This window comes from Triturus cristatus, chromosome 2_1 (genome assembly GCF_964204655.1).
Source record: "Triturus cristatus chromosome 2_1, aTriCri1.1, whole genome shotgun sequence".
Taxonomy (NCBI): domain Eukaryota; kingdom Metazoa; phylum Chordata; class Amphibia; order Caudata; family Salamandridae; genus Triturus; species Triturus cristatus.
This window is the reverse complement of record NC_140581.1, coordinates 881,901,478-881,921,103: the sequence shown is the minus strand read 5'-3', so window position 1 is coordinate 881,921,103 and position 19,626 is coordinate 881,901,478. Positions and strand designations below refer to the sequence as shown.

General features: G+C 43.5%; 1 protein-coding gene across 1 annotated transcript in view; it reads left to right on the top strand.

The window, feature by feature from the left end:
* The window catches only part of LOC146866029 (uncharacterized), a 538,845-nt gene that overhangs the window by 282,019 nt on the left and 237,200 nt on the right, over positions 1-19,626 (top strand). Inside the window, exon 7 of the mRNA XM_085640219.1 lies at positions 3,888-4,010. Within this exon, the coding sequence (XP_085496345.1) occupies positions 3,888-4,010 (123 nt within the window). The remainder of the gene's footprint in view (positions 1-3,887; positions 4,011-19,626) is intronic.

Below are 19,626 nucleotides of genomic sequence, written 5' to 3'. Positions count from 1 at the left end.
TCAGCACAAGGAAAGCTTAATTAGTTTTTGGAGCAGCTTTCAGGTCCATAGATGCAGGGTAAATCTGACAAGATTCTTATTAGGGCTTCACCATAGCAGATGAAAATTCTTCTAGGAAGCAACCAGTCATCTCTTCACCACTGTCCTAACAAGCTCTCTCCACAAGGTGAAGTTGCAGCTTTTTTAAAGGGTGACCTGATCTGTGATTGCCAACAATTACTGGGTGACTCAATTTAGATTTTCTTCACATTCCCAGGCTACATTTGACAACTGTGTAGCCCCAGTCCTTGTTCCACAACAGGTGCCTTGCTGGAAAACCAACCCAACAGTGCCTTTTACAACACATCACAAAATGAAAGAGCTAAGAGTTGCTTAGAGTTTCCTTGCAAACTTTCACCAACCTGGCTAAATGCCAGCACATTGCTACCACCAGAGGATCCTAGAACAGCTGCAGTCCTTTTGGATACATATTCTTTCATCCCATAAGGAGAATGACTCATTTGAATCTGCAAGGCCCGCTCCTATGAAAAGGAAAAGGTTGTCACAATCTTGTGTGGCATAGGAGAAAACTAACTTTACAGTAAGGCCATTTTTTTCAGAAAGCATTGAAGTCTGAAGGTTGACTTATCCAACCTCAGAGATCATGAGGTGTAAAAACACCTACTTAAAATTATCTTTGAGCCTCAAGAGACTTAGCTAAATATAAGTGTAAGGCACTGGGTTATTATTTGAGAGGGGTGAGAGGCCCACTCAAATAATAAACCCAATCCTTGTCAAGGTGAACAGCAAAGGTCACTAAATAAACCTGTACTTAACCCTCCGGTAAATTATTTATGCAGCACTCAAACAGTAATAAAGTGAAAACATAACACAAGAAAAATCCCAAACCAATTCTGACAACTAGCGGAAATTTTAATAAACTGACACCAATATGACAAAAATCCATTACGTAAAACTGGAGTTATGAATATTTTGAGTTTTAAGTGAAAATAGCACCAAGAAGCACAATGGACCACTCGCACTTATCTGGCCACACTAGAATGGGAAAAAGTAAAAAGATCAGACTGCGATGAAGCGCAGATAAAATACAGGGATCAGGTTCATGCCGGGGGAAGGTTTTACCTTCTAACTTAGTTCAGTTCCACACGAGGAGCCTCAATCAGCTTTGCGATGGTGGGGGACCACAAGTAGATTGCTGTTGACTTGAAGAGCTGGTCAGGTGGTCGTTGCTGACATGAAGAGCACCATGTGGGAGAGACAAGGAGTCTGTATTCGGAAAGGTTGCGTTGGCAGTTGATGCAGGTCTTGCACTGGCCTCAGGGAAGCCGGCCCATGTTGACAAAGTGACCGGGGACAGTTCTTGTCAATGCAAAGAGCACATAACCTCCAGGTTTTCACTTGTCGTCTGATGAAAGTGTACATTATAACAGCCCAGGGGCCAGAACCTGGGGGGGAGGCACCTCCTGGGGACCAGGCCTCCCTCCAGCAAAGGCCAGTAGTAGGGTCCAGGCAGGGACCGGTTGGTGCTAGTCAGCTGGGCAGTTGCAAGGAAGGCCTCAGGAAACTTGTTGAGTCCCTGGGGCTCAACCAGGATATCTGCCAACTTATCCTTGGAGTCACTTCTGGGACCCTCAGTTCAAGGCAAGCAAGCCCAGTCTCTCTAAAAGATCAAACAGCAGGCCAGTCCCTCTTCTGAGTCTCCACGGGTCCAGGAGTGATCTGATGAGACGTTCTGAGGGTGGCACTTGTATACCAAGCACCAGCCTGTGTGTGGGGATCACCCGTTTTTGTTTTTTTAGTCATGTCTAATGTATCATCTCTGGTGTATCTCTGGGTTTGGCTCCTATCTGTCTAGGGGGACAAAGGCCAGGCAGGCCCACGTGTGAGCTGCATTTGCAGGTGGCAAGGTAGGCAGCTTCAAAAGTCAGGACGGGGGTGTACACAGCCCTCAGACTACCCTCTTTAGTTCAGGAAGGGCTAAGTACATCCCCAGACCATTCTGCTCAGGAGAGGAACACCCAACTCCACATCAAAGGCCCTAGTTCCCCTGTCTGGAAGTATTACATATCACACCACTGGAGAGGCATTAACAGTCATGTAACCCTGGAGTCTGGCAGGGAGGAACATTTGGTGTAGGCAGAAATATGGCAACTTTGCAATGGTGGCATTTTCAGAATTGTCAGTTAAAATCTGACTTTCCTATTGGAGAAGATTTCAAATTGCATTTTAAATGAGTGGAAGAAGTACTTCTCTATTTTCTCTCAAACTGAAGTTATCACTTATTGCGTGTAATAAGCTAGCCCAGTGTTTTCTATGGGAGAGCAATCCTAGCCACAATGAAAAACAACTTTTGGATTTCTCACGGCCAGGGCATGTAAAACTTAAGTACACATGCTATACTTTTTAAGTACTGTGCACCCTGCCCTCTGTGCCTTTAGAGCCTATCGTCGAGGTGGCTTTTCAGTATTAAAATTGAAGATTTGGGCCTGGCAAAAGGTTTATTGTGCCAGGTCGAAATGAATGTTTTAGAGGGCTACTTTAGTGGGTGGCACAATGAGTGCTGCAGCCCACTAGTAGCATTTAATGTGTAGGGCCTGGGTACATGTAGTAGCATAAAATAGGGACTTATTAGTAGATTAAACTCAATCAATCAGGTCTATACCAATTTTACCATATTTAGAAGGGAGAACACAAGCCCTTTACCACTTGTTAGCAGGAATAAGTGCATAGAGTCTTAAAAGTCATTAAAATGGTTCTGAAAAGAAAGGCAAAAAGCTGGGGTGACTCTGCAGAAAGGGCCAGGTCCAACAGTAAGCCAATAATACAACAGTTCAAACTGGTCAAAAGTTTAGGCAGGTTTCGTGAAAGCCGTTGTGGCAGTGTAGATAACAAAACTATAACAGGGAACATTGATCCTTTTGTCATTATTTATATACAAACATTGAAAATGTAGTTTGTATGTTTTTCATTACTGAAGTTAGAAGAATAGGTTTCAGGGCAAATTGTTACTTGAAAAGGTAAAATGTACCAATCATGGCTTCTAAAGCCATGTTATCATTTGGTTCCAATGTGGGCAAACATTTCCTTTTTATATTTACACACTAATCAGCTGTGCATAACTGTCTTTTGAATGTGAACACACCTTTGTTTACTAAAGCACATGTCTATAAGTTGCGCTGACATGATCCATACTTTAGAGGGCACTGTACAAAGTATCAAAGAGGATATGAGAAAATAGCCACAATGGGCATTGCAGCATGCTGAATCTCAAATCAGACACGACAGGCCTATTTTTATTATGTAAGGAGTCTCCTCAACAATTGCGTAGCCTCTGCAGTTGGAAAATTACTATTTGTAAAATTAAACTTGTTGTTTGTGATTACTAAATAAATAGCACACTTACACAAAATTGTAAGTTTGCCTTCGTGAATCAGGCCCACAGTCAGTTAAGCCTCAGCATTACAGAAAAACAGCATGCATGAAATTAGGAATTTTGTGGAATATTTCCATGTACTTCTTCATGGTGGTAATCATAAGATCATGATGCTTTTCCCCATGGCAGACCGTTTTTTTTTTTAATGTATGTTCAAATCAAATGCAATGGGATTATCTCTTCAAAAATTGAATTTTACACTTTTTTTCACAATGCATTTTCTTATTTTAATTCTAAGACATGATGTTTTTTTGTTTAAATTGTTTTATTGAATTTTAACACTTTAGATACAGTGAATCACGGAAACTGGTTCCGATCTCAAGGTATATGCATAGGCACAATTATCTCTTCAAAAATGGAATTTTACACTTTTCTTTCACAATGCATTTTCTTATTTTAATTCTATGACGTGATGTTTAATACAAGATGTATACTCTCACTCTAATTTTATTAGGAACAGGCAATCATGACTTTGAAGAACCAACACCATATTAAAATGAAAAATTTGAAATCCAGATTGGAGACATATCAGAATCAAATCGATAAGAAAAACAACATTTATAAAAATGTGATTAAGGTAAGAGAAAATGCATTTAGTGACTTCAATATACTACTGAGAGACAGAATTTCTTTAATAAAGTAGCTAACGCTATATTTGTTAGCATGATGTAGCCGCACCTATATGTATGCACAGCTCCGCGTCATTTTATTTTAGTCAATTAGGATAGTTTACGTTTCTTGTAAATAGGTCACGTTGCACCATAGTTAGAAAAGCCAACAGACTCCATTTGGAATCTGTCGATTCGGGCTTGGCTTAGCGATCACGCGTGGTTTTCCCTATACACCGGTCACGTCCCAATTAGTTGAGATACAGGACAGCTGAATCCACGACTGTTTCCCCGCCCCAAGGCCCAAGGTCGCATCTGGTTTTAAGAGACGATAAGCACATTCTTGCCGGCGCCGGGCTGTTACTCCCCTGTAGCGAGACTAAAGGGAGTCACCCTTTCTGACCTTCCTTATAATAGTAGAAACAGACTTCTGAGTTGGCTTTGTGTGTCATATATGGTTCTTCCGGAACATTTCGTACCTATTAGTAGAATGCCAAATACGGTTGTTTTATGTAAAGCGTGTTTTGTATAAAGGATTGGTCTCATGTGTAAATCGGCAGTCTTCTCGGCGCACTGACTGGGTGTGGACGAGGGGTTCCTCTGCGCAGTGTCTTATTGAGAATAAACGATTGCCTCTTCTTCACTGCCAACGGACTGTTTATTTAATAATATATATATTGGCTATCGGTGAGTATGGCCCGATCGATAATTTCCTAATACTTCAGTTGGCGACTCCGCCGGGACTCCGTGTTTGGGGTCGTCCTCCCGTAACACGGGGTAAAATAAGGACATTAGGAGGAGCGCTCTGGTCGGAGGGGGCGGACTGATTAAAATTTTTGGCTGAACTCCGCTCTTGTGAACAGGGAGCTCCCAGCTGCTAGTGACCCCTCGCCGGAGTCCTACGGGTGTAACCCAGGAACTGATCCGAGTTGATCATCAGGAGTGGGCAGTGGAGAACTCGCAATCCTACCTGAGTGCACCAGGTGAGTGTGTTGGTCTGTTGTTTATGGATTATGCTGCTGAGCAGTGTGTTGGAAATAATAACTGATTTTGGTAGTTGTGGTGGTCGGTGTACCACGAGGAGTTTTGGAGATCTGAAGGGTGCAGTGAGGCTGCACGGGCAGATGCTCCACGGACTTGTTCTGTGAATAATAGAGGTTTTTATTCAGACGCCTTGGTTTGGCATTTTCTAGTGCTAACCCGCCCGGACTGCCCTCGGGAAAGCCCGCGGTCGTACCTAGGTGACTTCTGGACATATCTGAAGCGGCGCTAAGGCAGCGGGCTCAGTCGGAATAGTCCTGAAGGTGAACTGGGAAGACTGCGGGATGGCCTGTAGGCCGGTCTGTGGTTAATTCCTGTCTGATGACCTCTTGGTAGTCTTTGGACTGCCTGGCTTCTTTGTTTCTGTTTGGTCCGGTGGCTGAAGGGTTGCGACTTCTCTATGAACGAGAGTCGACAGGCTCCGTTCTTTGGCAGTTCAATATAAAAGGAAAGAAAAACTAATGCTATCCTTCTTTCTTTTATGACAGATTGTGTACTTAAATTTGTGTGTATGGTTGGTGCGAAGAAGAGGGTGATTGAAAGCGAGTGAAACATGGCCATGTTCTGATTGTTGGTGACGGAGCGCGAAGAGTGATCCTTTCAAAATGTCGTGTTTTAGTAAAATATGTTTTGGATGTTGTTGCAGGAAAAGAAATACACGGTTAGATGAAAGTCAACCTGCCCCGCCGGAAGGCAGTCCAAATTTCGATATGTATGTAAAACATGGCCTCACGCCTATTTTATTTAGTAATTTATGGCACAAATATACTAAAGATAACGAAGAATTACAGTGGCCCGTAACAGGTTCTTTCGAGGAAAAAAAGATACAGCATTTACAGGATCGGTTGTTCACTAAGAGAAGTAGACAGGGAATGTTTGATTCTTTGCGATTCTGGTAGAAAGAGGCGAAACGCCACCGGATTAGAGAGGACAAATTGTTTAAAGTACAGAATGGACAGACTATAACTCAGAAAGCTATAGCATACGATAAAGAACAAACCGAGAAAAGGATTGAATGTTTAGATAGACAGTTCCGCTTACAGGCAGATAAAAGTTATACAGCCCGACCTGAGGTAGAAGATGAAATAGAGGATTTATTGAACACACGTCCTCCGCCCCCCTATGCTCCCCAGCGAGTGTACCCTGCAATACCTTTGGCCGGCGCCGCCGGCACACCCGTCGTGGTAGCCACGGCCCCTGTGTCTCCTGCTTCTACTGTATCAGCTGGAACTATTAATACTGCCTCCTCTATGACATCCGTTACGACAACATTATTGACAAACGATCTATTGACCTCTGTCGCGTCCCCAATGACACTGATCTCCCCTTCGTCGTCAGTAGCCTGGCCTTCTCAGTCGGCCACTTCAACTCCTGCCAGAATAGATTTGACCCCTTCCCACGCCCCCGGGTTAGGGGGTGTCCGACAATTATATACACGAGCTGTTGTGGGGTGTCAGGAGAAGCAAATGGTAATAGACCAGGCATCCCAATGGATGCGAAACAATATCTATACTATTGAGGATATTTGGGGAACTATGAAGGATTACGAACCAGTAATGCAGCAATATGCATTAGAAACCATGGCTAATCGGTTGATTTCACTATGGGAACAATGTTTTGAGGATGGGAGAGCCCCGCAGGTTTTATATGATGTAGTGGATCGGGCTCATAAGTTTGAACTAGGACCGGAGTATGTATATGGGAACCTGGTTACCATTATGCGATATCGGCTAAGATTAATTACAAAATGTCCTACATGGGATTCCCAACATCCTATGCGGGAAGTTCATCCCATTTATCATCCTGAAATACCGGAACTCAAAGACAATGCTAATCAGGTCATTCAAGCCCGTGTTGAATCCCGTTTTCAAGAACAGTGGGTATATACCCCTTGGAAGAGAAGTGAAGTTCTCTCCCTAAAATCGCATCTGCCTGATCCACGTAAAAATCCCCCAGCCTATTACAAAGAACTTACTGAAGCAGCTTCCTCAGCCGTGATGACTCTGGCTGACATAGAATTATTCTTTGGACTATTGGTCCCAGTTGATGTGTGGCGTCAGGTACATGATCAGCCTCATGCTAATGAATTAGGGGGAACGTGGGAGCAATTCAAGATTTGGGATGGGGAACGGAAACCCAGAGATAAACCTAGAGCTGAGATTTTGGCTTTGCCAGGTCGAATAATTACATATATGCACACCCTAATTCTACCCCGAAAAGTGGATTGGGATAAATTGACTGCTTGTAAACAGAAGAAGGATGAAAGTGTGTCAGATTTCTTTACTCAATTTGAGGGTGTGTTCATAGATTTCAGTGGGCAAGATTTATTGGTAGAAGGGGGAATAAGGTTGTTTGTGAATCATTTTGTGACTAATTTATTGCCCGAAGTATCAGCGCGGCTTCAGGCTGCAGAAAGTACTTGGACCACCTCCAATTCATCAGTAATATTGAGTACGGCTCAGTATTACGAGCACAGGGAGGAAGAAATTAAAGACAAATCGGATAAAAAGGTTAAGGATCTTAAAACTCGAGTATTATTACAACAGGTGGCCAGGGGACGGGGCCGAAATGGAGGAGCAAGGGGTTTTGGTCAAAGAGGGACAGGAAGCAGAGAAGAAGGGTCGGCTGTTGCTTTGGGGTCGAATCAATGTGCTTATTGTAAGCAGGAAGGGCACTGGCAAGCTCAGTGTCCTTTCCTTCTGGCACAGAACGGAGCTATAAGAGGCAGAGGTAGAGGAAGGGGTGGTATTGATCATGGAGACCTGAGAACAGAAGAAGTAGTACGAGGTGAGTGTAAAGGGAATTGTTTCGATAAAAACAATGGGAGACAGTATTACAATGAAGATTATGGAACAGGCGAACAGGATACATATTTTCCTGCATAGGACAGCCGCGGACAGAGAAGGGGCCAAGTGTCAGTATCCGTTGACCAGAAAGGGCCTTATGTTAAAGGACAGTTAATGGGAATTTCTGAAAACTTTTTAGTGGACATGGGTGCAATGAATAGTTCGATTGCTCGGTCATTGGTCCCAGGGGCTGCTCTGTCCGGGCACAATAATGTCTCAGTTGGATTTTCTGGTGTTCCAGTGGTAAGCCCCATTTCAAAGCCACTCTCATTTACTATAGGTCCAGTTACAGTGGACTCTCCATTTTTGTTGATGTCGCAATGTGGGGAAAACTTACTGGGGTTGGATCTGTTAAAAAAGATGCATGCTAAAATTTATTGTTCTCCGGATGGAGTATATTTCACGGTTCAGTCACCAGAACAATGTGCTAAGCAGAATATCATGAGAAATAACCAGCTCCCTCCGGAGCTGGCGGCCATTCCCTCTATGCTGTGGGCAACTGGGGATACTGATGTAGGGTTATTGAATATTCCACCAGTTTCCATTACGTTGAAATCAAATGCTCGACTACCTCGTATTCCGCAGTATAAAATATCCCCAGCAGGTGAAAAGGCATTAATGTCGATAATTCAGGATTTGATTGACAAAGGCGTGGTGGAAGAAACAGCCTCTAATATATGTAATAGCCCTATATTACCGATATTGAAGAAGGCTCCTATAGGGAGCAATCCTAATTATGCTGATACGTACCGCTTTGTAATTGACCTCCGAAAGGTTAATAACGTGGTAATACCACAATATCCGGTGGTCTCAGATATTACAACGATACTTACTATGACTCCCTCATGGCCAAATATTTTTCAGTTATCGATTTAAAGAATGCTTTTTTTAGCATTCCCATACATCCTGAGAGTAGACATATTTTCGGCTTCTCGTTATCAGGCCGTAGTTTTAGATTTTGCAGTGCTCCTCAGGGCTATACAGAGAGCTCTAGTATTTACAGTCAGGCTTTGAAAGTAATTTTGGATGAATTAACTTTACCTCCAGGAAATGTTCTCCTCCAGTATGTCGATGATTTGCTGGTGGCGTCCGTTACGGAGGAAGGCTGCAAAGCAGCTACTGTTAAACTGTTGTCCCACCTAGCAGCCCATGGAAATAAAGTATCTCTTTCTAAATTTCAATATTGTCGACAGGAGGTGACCTACCTCGGTCATCTACTGTCGAAAAAAGGGAGGAAGCTGACTCCCGAACGTGTGTCTACCATTTTTAACATGTCTGTTCCTCGTACTCAACAAGATGTTCGTGCATTTCTTGGCATAACCTCTTACTGTCGACAGTGGATTCCTAATTTTTCTCTTCTTACTAAACCATTGTTATATCTGATCACGAAAGAAGTGCATGAACCCTTACCCTGGACGGACGAATGTCAGAAAGCTTTTGATTCTTTGAAAACTGCTCTTTGTTCTGTACCTGTTTTAGGAACTCCTGACTACCGGAAGCCTTTTGTACTTTACGTACACGAGGTAGACGGTTGTTCACTTTCAGTGTTAACGCAAGGATTTGGTGGTAAGCAAAGACCTTGCGCTTATTTTTCGGCAGTATTGGATCATGTCGCTAGAGCACTTCCTAGCTGTCTGAGAGCTACTGCCACAGTGGCGGTGGCCGTTAGACAGTCGGAAGGACTCGTTCTAAATTCTGATCTTACAGTAATGGTACCACATGCAGTGGACACGCTCTTGAATAAGACAAAGACACAGCACCTTACTAGTGCACGTCTCACTGGATATGAATTGACTCTGTTTGCTCCCCATATCACTATTAAAAGATGTGCCACTCTGAACCCAGCCACATTACTACCCCTCCCATCGGATGAACCAGATAATGACATACATGACTGTATATTTCGGACAGAAGAGGAAACGAAGGGACGGGTAGACCTCACAGACACGCCCCTAACTGAATCTCAAGGGGAGTTGTATGTGGATGGCTCTTGTTTTAAGTTACCAGATGGCACGACGACAGCTGCATATGCGATTACTACCCTGTGTACTGTAGTTGAAACGTCTCGAGTTCCCTATCATTCTGCACAGGCAGCTGAACTAATAGCCCTGTTACGAGCCTGTGAGCTAAGCGAAGGACTGGTGGTAAATATTTATACTGATAGCCAGTATGCCTTCGGCGTGGCTCATAGTTTTGGGAAGCTGTGGGCAGAAAGGGGATTCTTCACTTCCCATGGCCAACGAATACAGCATGGCCCTCTAATATTAAGGTTGCTAACTGCATTGACTTTGCCTCGGAAAGTAGCGATTGTTAAATGTAGTGCTCATAAGGCCATAGTGGACACTGTGGGAGAAGGAAACGCTTTCACTGACCAGACTGCAAAAAGTACAGCTAGATCTAAAATGTCCCCTATGTATGTAAATTCGGCCAGATTGGTGGAGGAGTCGGATATGTTCGATAACACCATGGAGAGTGTCCGAGAGATGCAGAAGGAAGCTACCCCTGATGAACTAGCCCGATGGGAAAATGAAGTAGGGTGGTTGAATGATAATGGTTGCTGGGTTGATTTAAGTGAAAAGCAGCGATGGATGCTTCCTAATGGTTTTGTTAATTCTGTAGTGACAATGGCCCATGGGACTGCTCACATAGGAGCAAAAGGAATTTGTAGCCTATTAGACCCAGTTTGGAATAATCCCAATATTTCGAAAATTGCCACTCATCTGGTACAACATTGCATGGTTTGTTTACGACATAATCCTGGAGGGAGGGAACATGTTCTTAGTGGGAATTTTGCGCCACCCTCCTTACCTTTCGAGGTGCTTCAAATGGATTATATCCAACTGGAGAGAGTGAATAACTTAAAGTATGTTTTGGTAGTGGTATGCGCCTTCAGTAAATGGGTAGAAGCTTACCCTACCAAGGAAAATACTGCATTGGCAACTGCGAAGTCCTTAATCAAGGAATATTTTCCGAGATATGGGGTCCCTCAGGTCATTTGGACAGACAACGGGACCCACTTCAATGCTGATCTTATCAGGCATATTTGTAATGGATTGCATATAAATCAGAAGTTTCATGCTGCTCGACATCCTCAGTCAGCCGGATTGGTTGAAAAATATAATGGGATTTTGAAGTTAAAAATGGCTAAAATTCAGGAGAGCACTGGGCTGAGGTGGCCAGATACATTGCCTTTGGCCCTAATGTCTATACGTATGACCCCTCATTCTCGGTCAGGCCTGTCCCCATATGAGGTCATTTTTGGATAACCGGCTAATGTCTGGGGTGTCCCTCGTCCGAGAAGTTTTGGAGAAATAGACTACCCAATGATGACCGATTATTTGTACACATTGACTAAAGATCTTCGTTCTATCCACCAGCAGGTATCTGATACATTGCAGCTCCTGCCGGAGGGTCCAGGACATCGTGTGGAACCTGGCCAGTGGGTGATGTTGAAGAATTACCAACGGAAATCGAGTCTTGAGCCTAGGTGGATGGAACCAGTGCAGGTTTTGTTGGCCACCCGAACAACAGTGAAGGTGATCGGACGGAAGCACTGGATCCATGTGGCCCACGTCAAGAGGGTGCCTCTCCCTCTTCTATTTGATCGCCCAAATTCAGAAGGAATATTAACCCAGGAAAGTGAAAAAGTTCCTTGTGTGATTCCCTTTTCCGACGCCCAGGAAATTGAAGGGCAAGAAAGGGGAGCCAGGAGCACAAGAGAGGTCGTATCACCAAGTACGGAATCGGCCTCTGAAGCTGTTGCTCCTGTTGTTGAACGAAGGGTGAATGGAAAATTTGGCACCTTGGAGGACTCCACACCTGTTTTGTTTAAAGACCCAAGATTACCAGGCCTCGATACAACCTGCGGCCCAGAAACCAACATGGTACCCCTAATAATTGTAGGAGATAGGGAAAGACTTTGGTAACAGGGATTTGTTAGAAGTATTGGGGGTCCTAAGTGAGACACTGGACTGAACCCGTTGAGATCTGGAACTCTGTGTTGCTCTGTTCAGAAAGAAAGATTGAAAAGAAAAGAAAAGGGGGCCGGGTTGTAATTGGAGGAAAAGCGGATGAAAGGATCTGTTCTTTGGATGGACAATAGGAACCTACCTGTGAGGCTCTAGACAGACACAGGAAAGAAGCACCCTCTGGCAGGACGGACTGCTGGGTTGGACTCTTAGTTAGGATGTATTCTGTTGGTCGATATATTCCTGAGGAGGAGCGTCCTCTTGCTCCTCGATATATGCCTATCTATATACCCATATTTTCATCGTGGACAACCAGAGTGAAGGTTGCTTTCGTGATTATCATTGCAATGTTGTTTATAGTGATAATGAGTGTGTTTCTATATTTAGAACTTTATCACCCCATGCATACTATGATAGGGACTCCTACTCCACCACTAGAGCACCATTTCTTTACATTAGCCCCTCACAAAGAAAGACATCGTCAGACCTATGCCAAGAATGTATTTGTGGAAATGCTGCATCAGACTCACAGTACTACTAATACGACCAACTGTTGGGTTTGTGGTTTGTTACCTACTGTAATGCATCGACACGACCTCTTCATCTCATTGCCATTATCCTACTTAGGAAGTTGTAAGGCCTGGTTTAAATTGTTAAGTGTGATGTACTTACACTATACCGTAGATGCTTCACGCTATACTGAGAAGGACTACGAGATGATTCTGACTTATATAGAAGTACACCAAGGTTTCGACCCACAAGGAAATAACAGGGAGGGGTCTTTGGACCCCAAGGCTTGTATGAACATGTATACTGAATATGAGAATGTAACCTGGTTAAGAACGGAGATTCTGGACTTTGCTGACTTTAATTTTACTCAGTATTTTCTACACTTTCAGGATCGAAATGTCACCGATGACAAGCCAATGCCGGTACCCATATTAAATAGTACCTCGGCATTTTGTGTACAGGGAGTCGGACATATTCCCGTAGGAGATAGCTGGTGTAATTATACCTATCGACTCCGTACTTTTAGTAGTCCACCATTGATAACGCCCCCTAATGTATATTTTGTTTGTGGAGAGAATGCATATACTTGGCTACCCCGGGGATGGATGGGTCGATGTTATTTATCTTTTCTATACCCACCTGTATACATAGCTCCCTCCAATTACCATAAAGTCCATAGGTTAGATGGATCAGGATCGCTAATAAAAAGAGATAAAAGAGAATCCGACATATCTGAGGTAGATCAAACTGATACCCCTGAGCAACACTTTGTTGATATAGTAAAGGGAGTGTTTCCTATATGGTGACCCATAATAACTAGTAAGGAAGTGAGACGATTATCCAGGGTTGTTGAAAGAGTTATTAATACCACTGGTGAAATATTGACTAATCTGACCGTAGAACTTCAGGCTACGAGACTCGTCTCGCTTCAAAATCGTATGGTTTTAGATGTCATCCTAGCAGATAGAGGTGGAGCTTGCCGTGTCATCGGCAGCTCCCGTTGTGTATACATCCCTGACTCTGCCCCTTCAGTTCATTTAGCCATAAAAAAAGTTACACCGATTAGCATCAGAGATACATGCCGATACAGGTAGTTGGTCCCTCTCTGGTTGGTTTTGGGACCTACTGTCAGCCTGGGGATGGAGGATTTTCATAGTATTAGTAGATATAGTGGGTGTCATCTTTACCTGCTGTCTATGTATACATCGTGGGCCTGCCTGTTGTTCCTATTGCGCCAGGAGAGTATCTTCTACCCTGGTACCGTCACCACCCACGAGGGAAAAGTCTCAGATGGTACAACAGGAAATTCGAGATTTAATGTAAATAGATGAGGGTATCTTTGAGGATTGATTTAGCTACATCACGCTAAAAGGGCGGTTCTGAGAGACAGAATTTCTTTAATAAAGTAGCTAACGCTATATTTGTTAGCATGATGTAGCCGCACCTATATGTATGCACAGCTCCGTGTCATTTTATTTTAGTCAATTGGGATAGTTTACGTTCCTTATAAATAGGTCACGTTGCACCAATCTGTCGATTCGGGCTTGGGTCGCGATCACGTGTGGTTCTCCCTATACACCGGTCACGTCCCAATTAGTTGAGTTACAGGACAGCTGAATCCACAACTGTTTCCCCGCCCCAAGGCCCAAGGTCGCATCTGGTTTTAAGAGACGATAAACACATTCTTGCCGGTGCCGGGCTGTTACTCCCCTGTAGCGAGACTAAAGGGAGTCACCCTTTCTGACCTTCCTTATAATAGTAGAAACAGACTTCTGAGTCAGCTTTGTGTGCCATACATGGTTCTTCCGGTACATTTCGTACCTATTAGTAGAATGCCAAATACGGTTGTTTTATGTAAAGCGTGTTTTGTATAAAGGATTGGTCTCATGTGTGGACGAGGGGGCTCCTCTGCGCAGAGTCTTATTGAGAATAAACGATTGCCTCTTCTTCACTGCCAACGGACTGTTTATTTAAAATATATATTGGCTATCGGTGAGTATGGCCCGATCGATAATTTCCTAATACTTCACTACTGACAGCACAATGTATTGATGGACTCTGTTAACCAATAGAGGTGAAGAGTTGCGGGGAAAGATTATAATAAAGTTGATATACTCAAAGCTATTTGTGCACCTGTATAAACATTGGTGCACAATTTAGCGTTTGCAATTCACATAGGACCTCATGTATCATTGGGCTGGTTGCAAATAGTGGATACAAACTGAGCACGGACATTTTGCATTCTGTATGTTATGAGGCTTATATGGTATTAAAAGTTGCATCGAAAAATACATATTTGTAGACGGTTGCAAAACCTCATGCCTTATGAATATGAATGAAATGTTGCATTTTGTGACCTTGTACGAGGGACTGAGAATGCACTGATGGAGGCTATCAAGAGACTGCAGGCTTCATTTCCTCTGTTCACATTCACACAGTGTCAGTTTTCTGTTTTTTAAAGCAACTTGTGTATGTAGGAGCTGTAAAAACATGTTTGAGATATGGGGAACAAATCGAAGGGCGCATGCATTTGTAATGGGTAACAACATTACTTTTTCAAGTTGGGAAGACCTTCTCGATGCATAAATGGCTTTTGTCCATAGTAATTATCTCTTTCACAGATCCAAAGCGTGCGATTTTGAAATTCGCAGGCTTTGCAATCATAAGAGTGTTTTTCTACTTGAGGCCCAAAGCATCACATGTAGCGGCGCTATGGCGGAGGAGTGTCACCCCCTACCAGTAGCCTAAAAAAAGAAAAAGAAAACGATAAGAAACCCGGGTTTATTATCGTTTTATTTTGTTTCCCGGACGAATCTTTGGGGGTGGGGCCAGGGGGGATGACAGGCACTGAGGTGAGTCATTGCACACACTGCCTTCATTGTGCATGTGGGTTTGGCCGGCTGTCTCAGGATGGCCAAACTGCATGCGCCCTGAAGCTGTCTCCAACCAGAGCAGCTTTGACAGGTTAGAGACAGCAGGCACAAGCTCCCAGTCTCACTGGGAGCACACATTGAGGGCCAATCCTTACGGTGCTCTCATGCTGCCAGGATCATGAGAGAAGCGTCGGGATTGGGCGCAGGGAGTCCGGGAGCTAGTGCCTGCAGTGGACTGGAGCCAGACAGAAGTGGAAGACTGGCGATGCAGCAGGTACTTTTTTTTTTATCCGTCGTCCCCGGTCCTTGACCCCTCCCCCAGCCGACCACTTTGCCCAGATACTGGCCGCTATTGCTCACATGAAATAGTATACCAATAACTATAATGTTAGATGGGATTAATCTGTTTCCAAGGTGTGTGGAGTGGACTTCACGATTGGGAATATTTTTGCACAGTTGGTGAACACTCACAAATTTGTGAATTTGTTGGTGTTGACAAACAATCGCAAAACATATTCACTAAGAGATGATCTATTATTTTGGGAAGAACTAAACACGAAATCAAGGTGGAAATAGGTTGTAACTTCCCCCCAAAAGTCTAGGGAAAGGGTTCTCTATGTGGAAAAAAATAAGTTTGGCATTTTGGAGTATGTAAAGGAATATTTCAGTAGCGCTCTTTTATTTTGTTTTACATGCCATTATAAATTGGCCCTTAAAACATCTAAATGGGAATGAAATAGGAATTATCAGGCAATATTCACATACAAATAGTACAAATATAAAAGACTATGCCCTCTTTGGAATTTACTATTTGGGAGTTGGACGTTTCAGGACTGAGCACAAAGGCATGTAAGAGCACATAACTGAGTACACTTGTAGTGCAACTTCCCATATTCATAAATGCTTTAAGCATTTAGCAGCTCAAATAGAAGTAACAAATCGCCATTTAAAGATTGTCTATGTGCAAGAAGGGAGACCTTTCTGCACATAAACAATCTTCCCATCAACACAGACACTGTGTTGGCGCTAGGCTGCTAAATTTACCGCCAGCGCAGGGGGGAACCCAGGGCTGCACCATTGTGTTGTAAATATGGTGCAGCTCTGTGTTTCAGAAGTGGCGGAGTGGGGCGTTACGCCAGGAAGGCTAACGCCGCACTCCGTCACTTCTTAGTAAATATGTCCAAAAGTGCTTTATAAGCAGGTTCACTGGAATTATGCAGAACTGGAGGACCAAATTATGGGGCAAGTTTGACTAAATTATGTGGCAAGAACAGGCAAGTCATTCGGTGTAATGCAAGTGCCTGGCCAAATGAGATTCAATCTCATCCATAAAACATTCTTTGCTATAAAAGTCCTGAAGTGCAAGAAATGCATCAATCAAAGAACCTCTACTTTCCTGGGAATTTACTGCAAGGTCTATGTGCTGTCAATAAGCTTTTTTAATGGTGTTCTTAGTGATCCCCGCTGACGTATTTGGGGTATTTCACAGGGTTATAAACCCAATTTCTCACATACCTGATCCAAGGAATTTGATTCAATATTTCTCTATGCCTGTTAACTCCCCCAGATCCATAAGATCTTAGAGTGGGGACTTCCTGCCAGAGCAAACATAGGATATGAGTGAAAATATAAAAGTGAAAAATTGCTCAACAATAATGGGACCTGCAGAACTAATCAGTGCTGGCAGCATAATACAAACTATAAAAATGTATGCGTAACTTAGACAAAGTCAAAGTACTTACCTACATAGCCCTGCCACATGGCATAGGAATGCTGAGATCATTCCTAGGCATGCCCAGCTACTGTGCCCGATACATCAAAGATCATGCAAGCATGAGCTCACCCATCAGCCACCTGATGAAACAAAACGGTAGCTTGAGTTTGAAAGGAGTTTCAGAACCATCATCAAAGGAGCATTAGAAGAGGCAACAGTCATGTTATACTTCGACACAAAACTGCACACAGAGGTGAAAGTGAATGCCAGCCCAGTGTGACCGGGCGCCATTCTGGCGCAGCACGTAGAAGGACTTGAACCCCCACTGCAAGTAGTAGCACATGCCAGTCAGAGACCGTCCGATTCTGAAAAGACATACTCACAGCTGGAAGACGAGACCCTGGTGGTAGCATGGTGATTTGAACACTTCCACATGTTCCTATACGGCAAAAGATTCAAAATTGTAACAGATAACCAAGTCTTGCCTGGGTGTGCCATTTTAAAAGTGCCATTGTGACCTGGCATTTAGATTTTACATGTTCTGATAGTGGAATATCATGTTTACGCATGATCTTGCCATGGTCGACAGTTGCTTTCCTACTGCTAGACTCCTCCCCTCAGAATCATGTCCAGCCTCCTCCAGCCTTTTCCCATGCTGCTCTGCTCATACACCCTTTGCCTCCATCACTAGCAATTAACCAAACAGATTGTTTCTTCCCTTACTCCACTACCCCCATGGCCCAATCCCAATAATAACATTCTCTTACCTTCAGAGCTCACTAAATCCCTCAACCTAGCACCCTCATCAGTAGGTCTTCATTATCTTATTTCCTCTCAAGCAACTTATCCCCCTCACCTTGCTCTTATCCCTTTCCTACCCTGCCCTCCCACCTCTCTCCCGCCCACCCCTTCACCTTTCACTCTCCCCTAATCTCACCAACCAGAAAAAAAACATAAACCCTCCCAGTTGTCTTATCTTCAACTTTCTAACAATACCTCTTCTCCAAACCTTTGTACCCTCACCCTTCCCAATCTCCACATTCATACATCTCTCCCTCAAGGATCTGGTATTAACGAGCCAACCTCCCCCTCTTTCACAAAATTACACCAACACCCCTCGCCCTACTACCCAATGCCTACCATGACTGTTGCCTCTTCTAATGCTCCTTTGATGATGGTTCTGAAACTCCTTTCAAACTCAAGCTACCGTTTTGTTTCATCAGGTGTCTGATGGGTGAGCTCATGCTTGCATGATCTTTGATGTATCGGGCACAGTAGCTGGGCATGCCTAGGAATGATCTCAGCATTCCTATGCCATGTGGCAGGGCTATGTAGGTAAGTAGTTTGACTTTGTCTAAGTTACGCATACATTTTTATAGTTTGTATTATGCTGCCAGCACTGATTAGTTCTGCAGGTCCCATTATTGTTAAGCAATTTTTTACTTTTATATTTTCACTCATATCCTATGTTTGCTCTGGCAGGAAGTCCCCACTCTAAGATCTTATGGATCTGGGGGAGTTGACAGGTATAGAGAAATAATGAGTCAAATTCCTTGGATCAGGTATGTGAGAAATTGGGTTTATAACCCTGTGAAATACCCCAAATACGTCAGCGGGGATCACTAAGAACACCATTAAAAAAGCTTATTGACAGCACATAGACCTTGCAGTAAATTCCCAGGAAAGTAGAGGTTCTTTGATTGATGCATTTCTTGCACTTCAGGACTTTTATAGCAAAGAATGTTTTATGGATGAGATTGAATCTCATTTGGCCAGGCACTTGCATTACACCGAATGACTTGCCTGTTCTTGCCACATAATTTAGTCAAACTTTCTCCATAATTTGGTCCTCCAGTTCTGCATAATTCCAGTGAACCTGCTTATAAAGCACTTTTGGACATATTTACTAAGAAGTGACGGAGTGCGGCGTCAGCCTTCCTGGCGTAACGCCACACTCCGCCATTTCTGAAACACAGAGCTGCACCATATTTACAACAAAATGGTGCAGCCCTGGATTCCCCCCTGCGCTGGCGGTAAATTTTGCAGCCTAGCGCCAACACAGTATCTGTGTTGAGGGGAAGATTGTTTATGTGCAGGAAGGTCTCCCTTCTTGCACATAGACAATATTTAAATGGCGATTTGTTACTTCTATTTGAGCTGCAAAATGCTTTAAGCATTTATGAATATGGGAAGTTGCACTACAAGTGTACTCAGTTATGTGCTCTTACATGCCTTTGTGCTCAGTCCTGAAACAGCCTCCCTTCTCCAACTCTCCTTCCACTTCACCCACCCATCTCTTTCTAGCAACCACCCACTCACATCACATCTCCAGCTCTCCTAATCCCTCCACTATTCTGGTCTCTTCCTGTGTTCCCCCATCAGTTTTCCTTCCCCATTGCAAACCAATGTGAAACCTATTCTGGAAGTACAACACAAGCCCCTACCCTCTCCTGAACCTCAAATGCACCCCCTTATGGAACATCTGTCCTCTTTATCACATCTCATGATAGAAAGGAAGAAAATCGAAATTCTTAAACAAGCATTCTGTCTGTTTAGTAACCTGCATACAATTTATAAATTTTGCCTAAAACAACCTCAACCTTAGAATAATATACCACATCAGTATCCCCAAG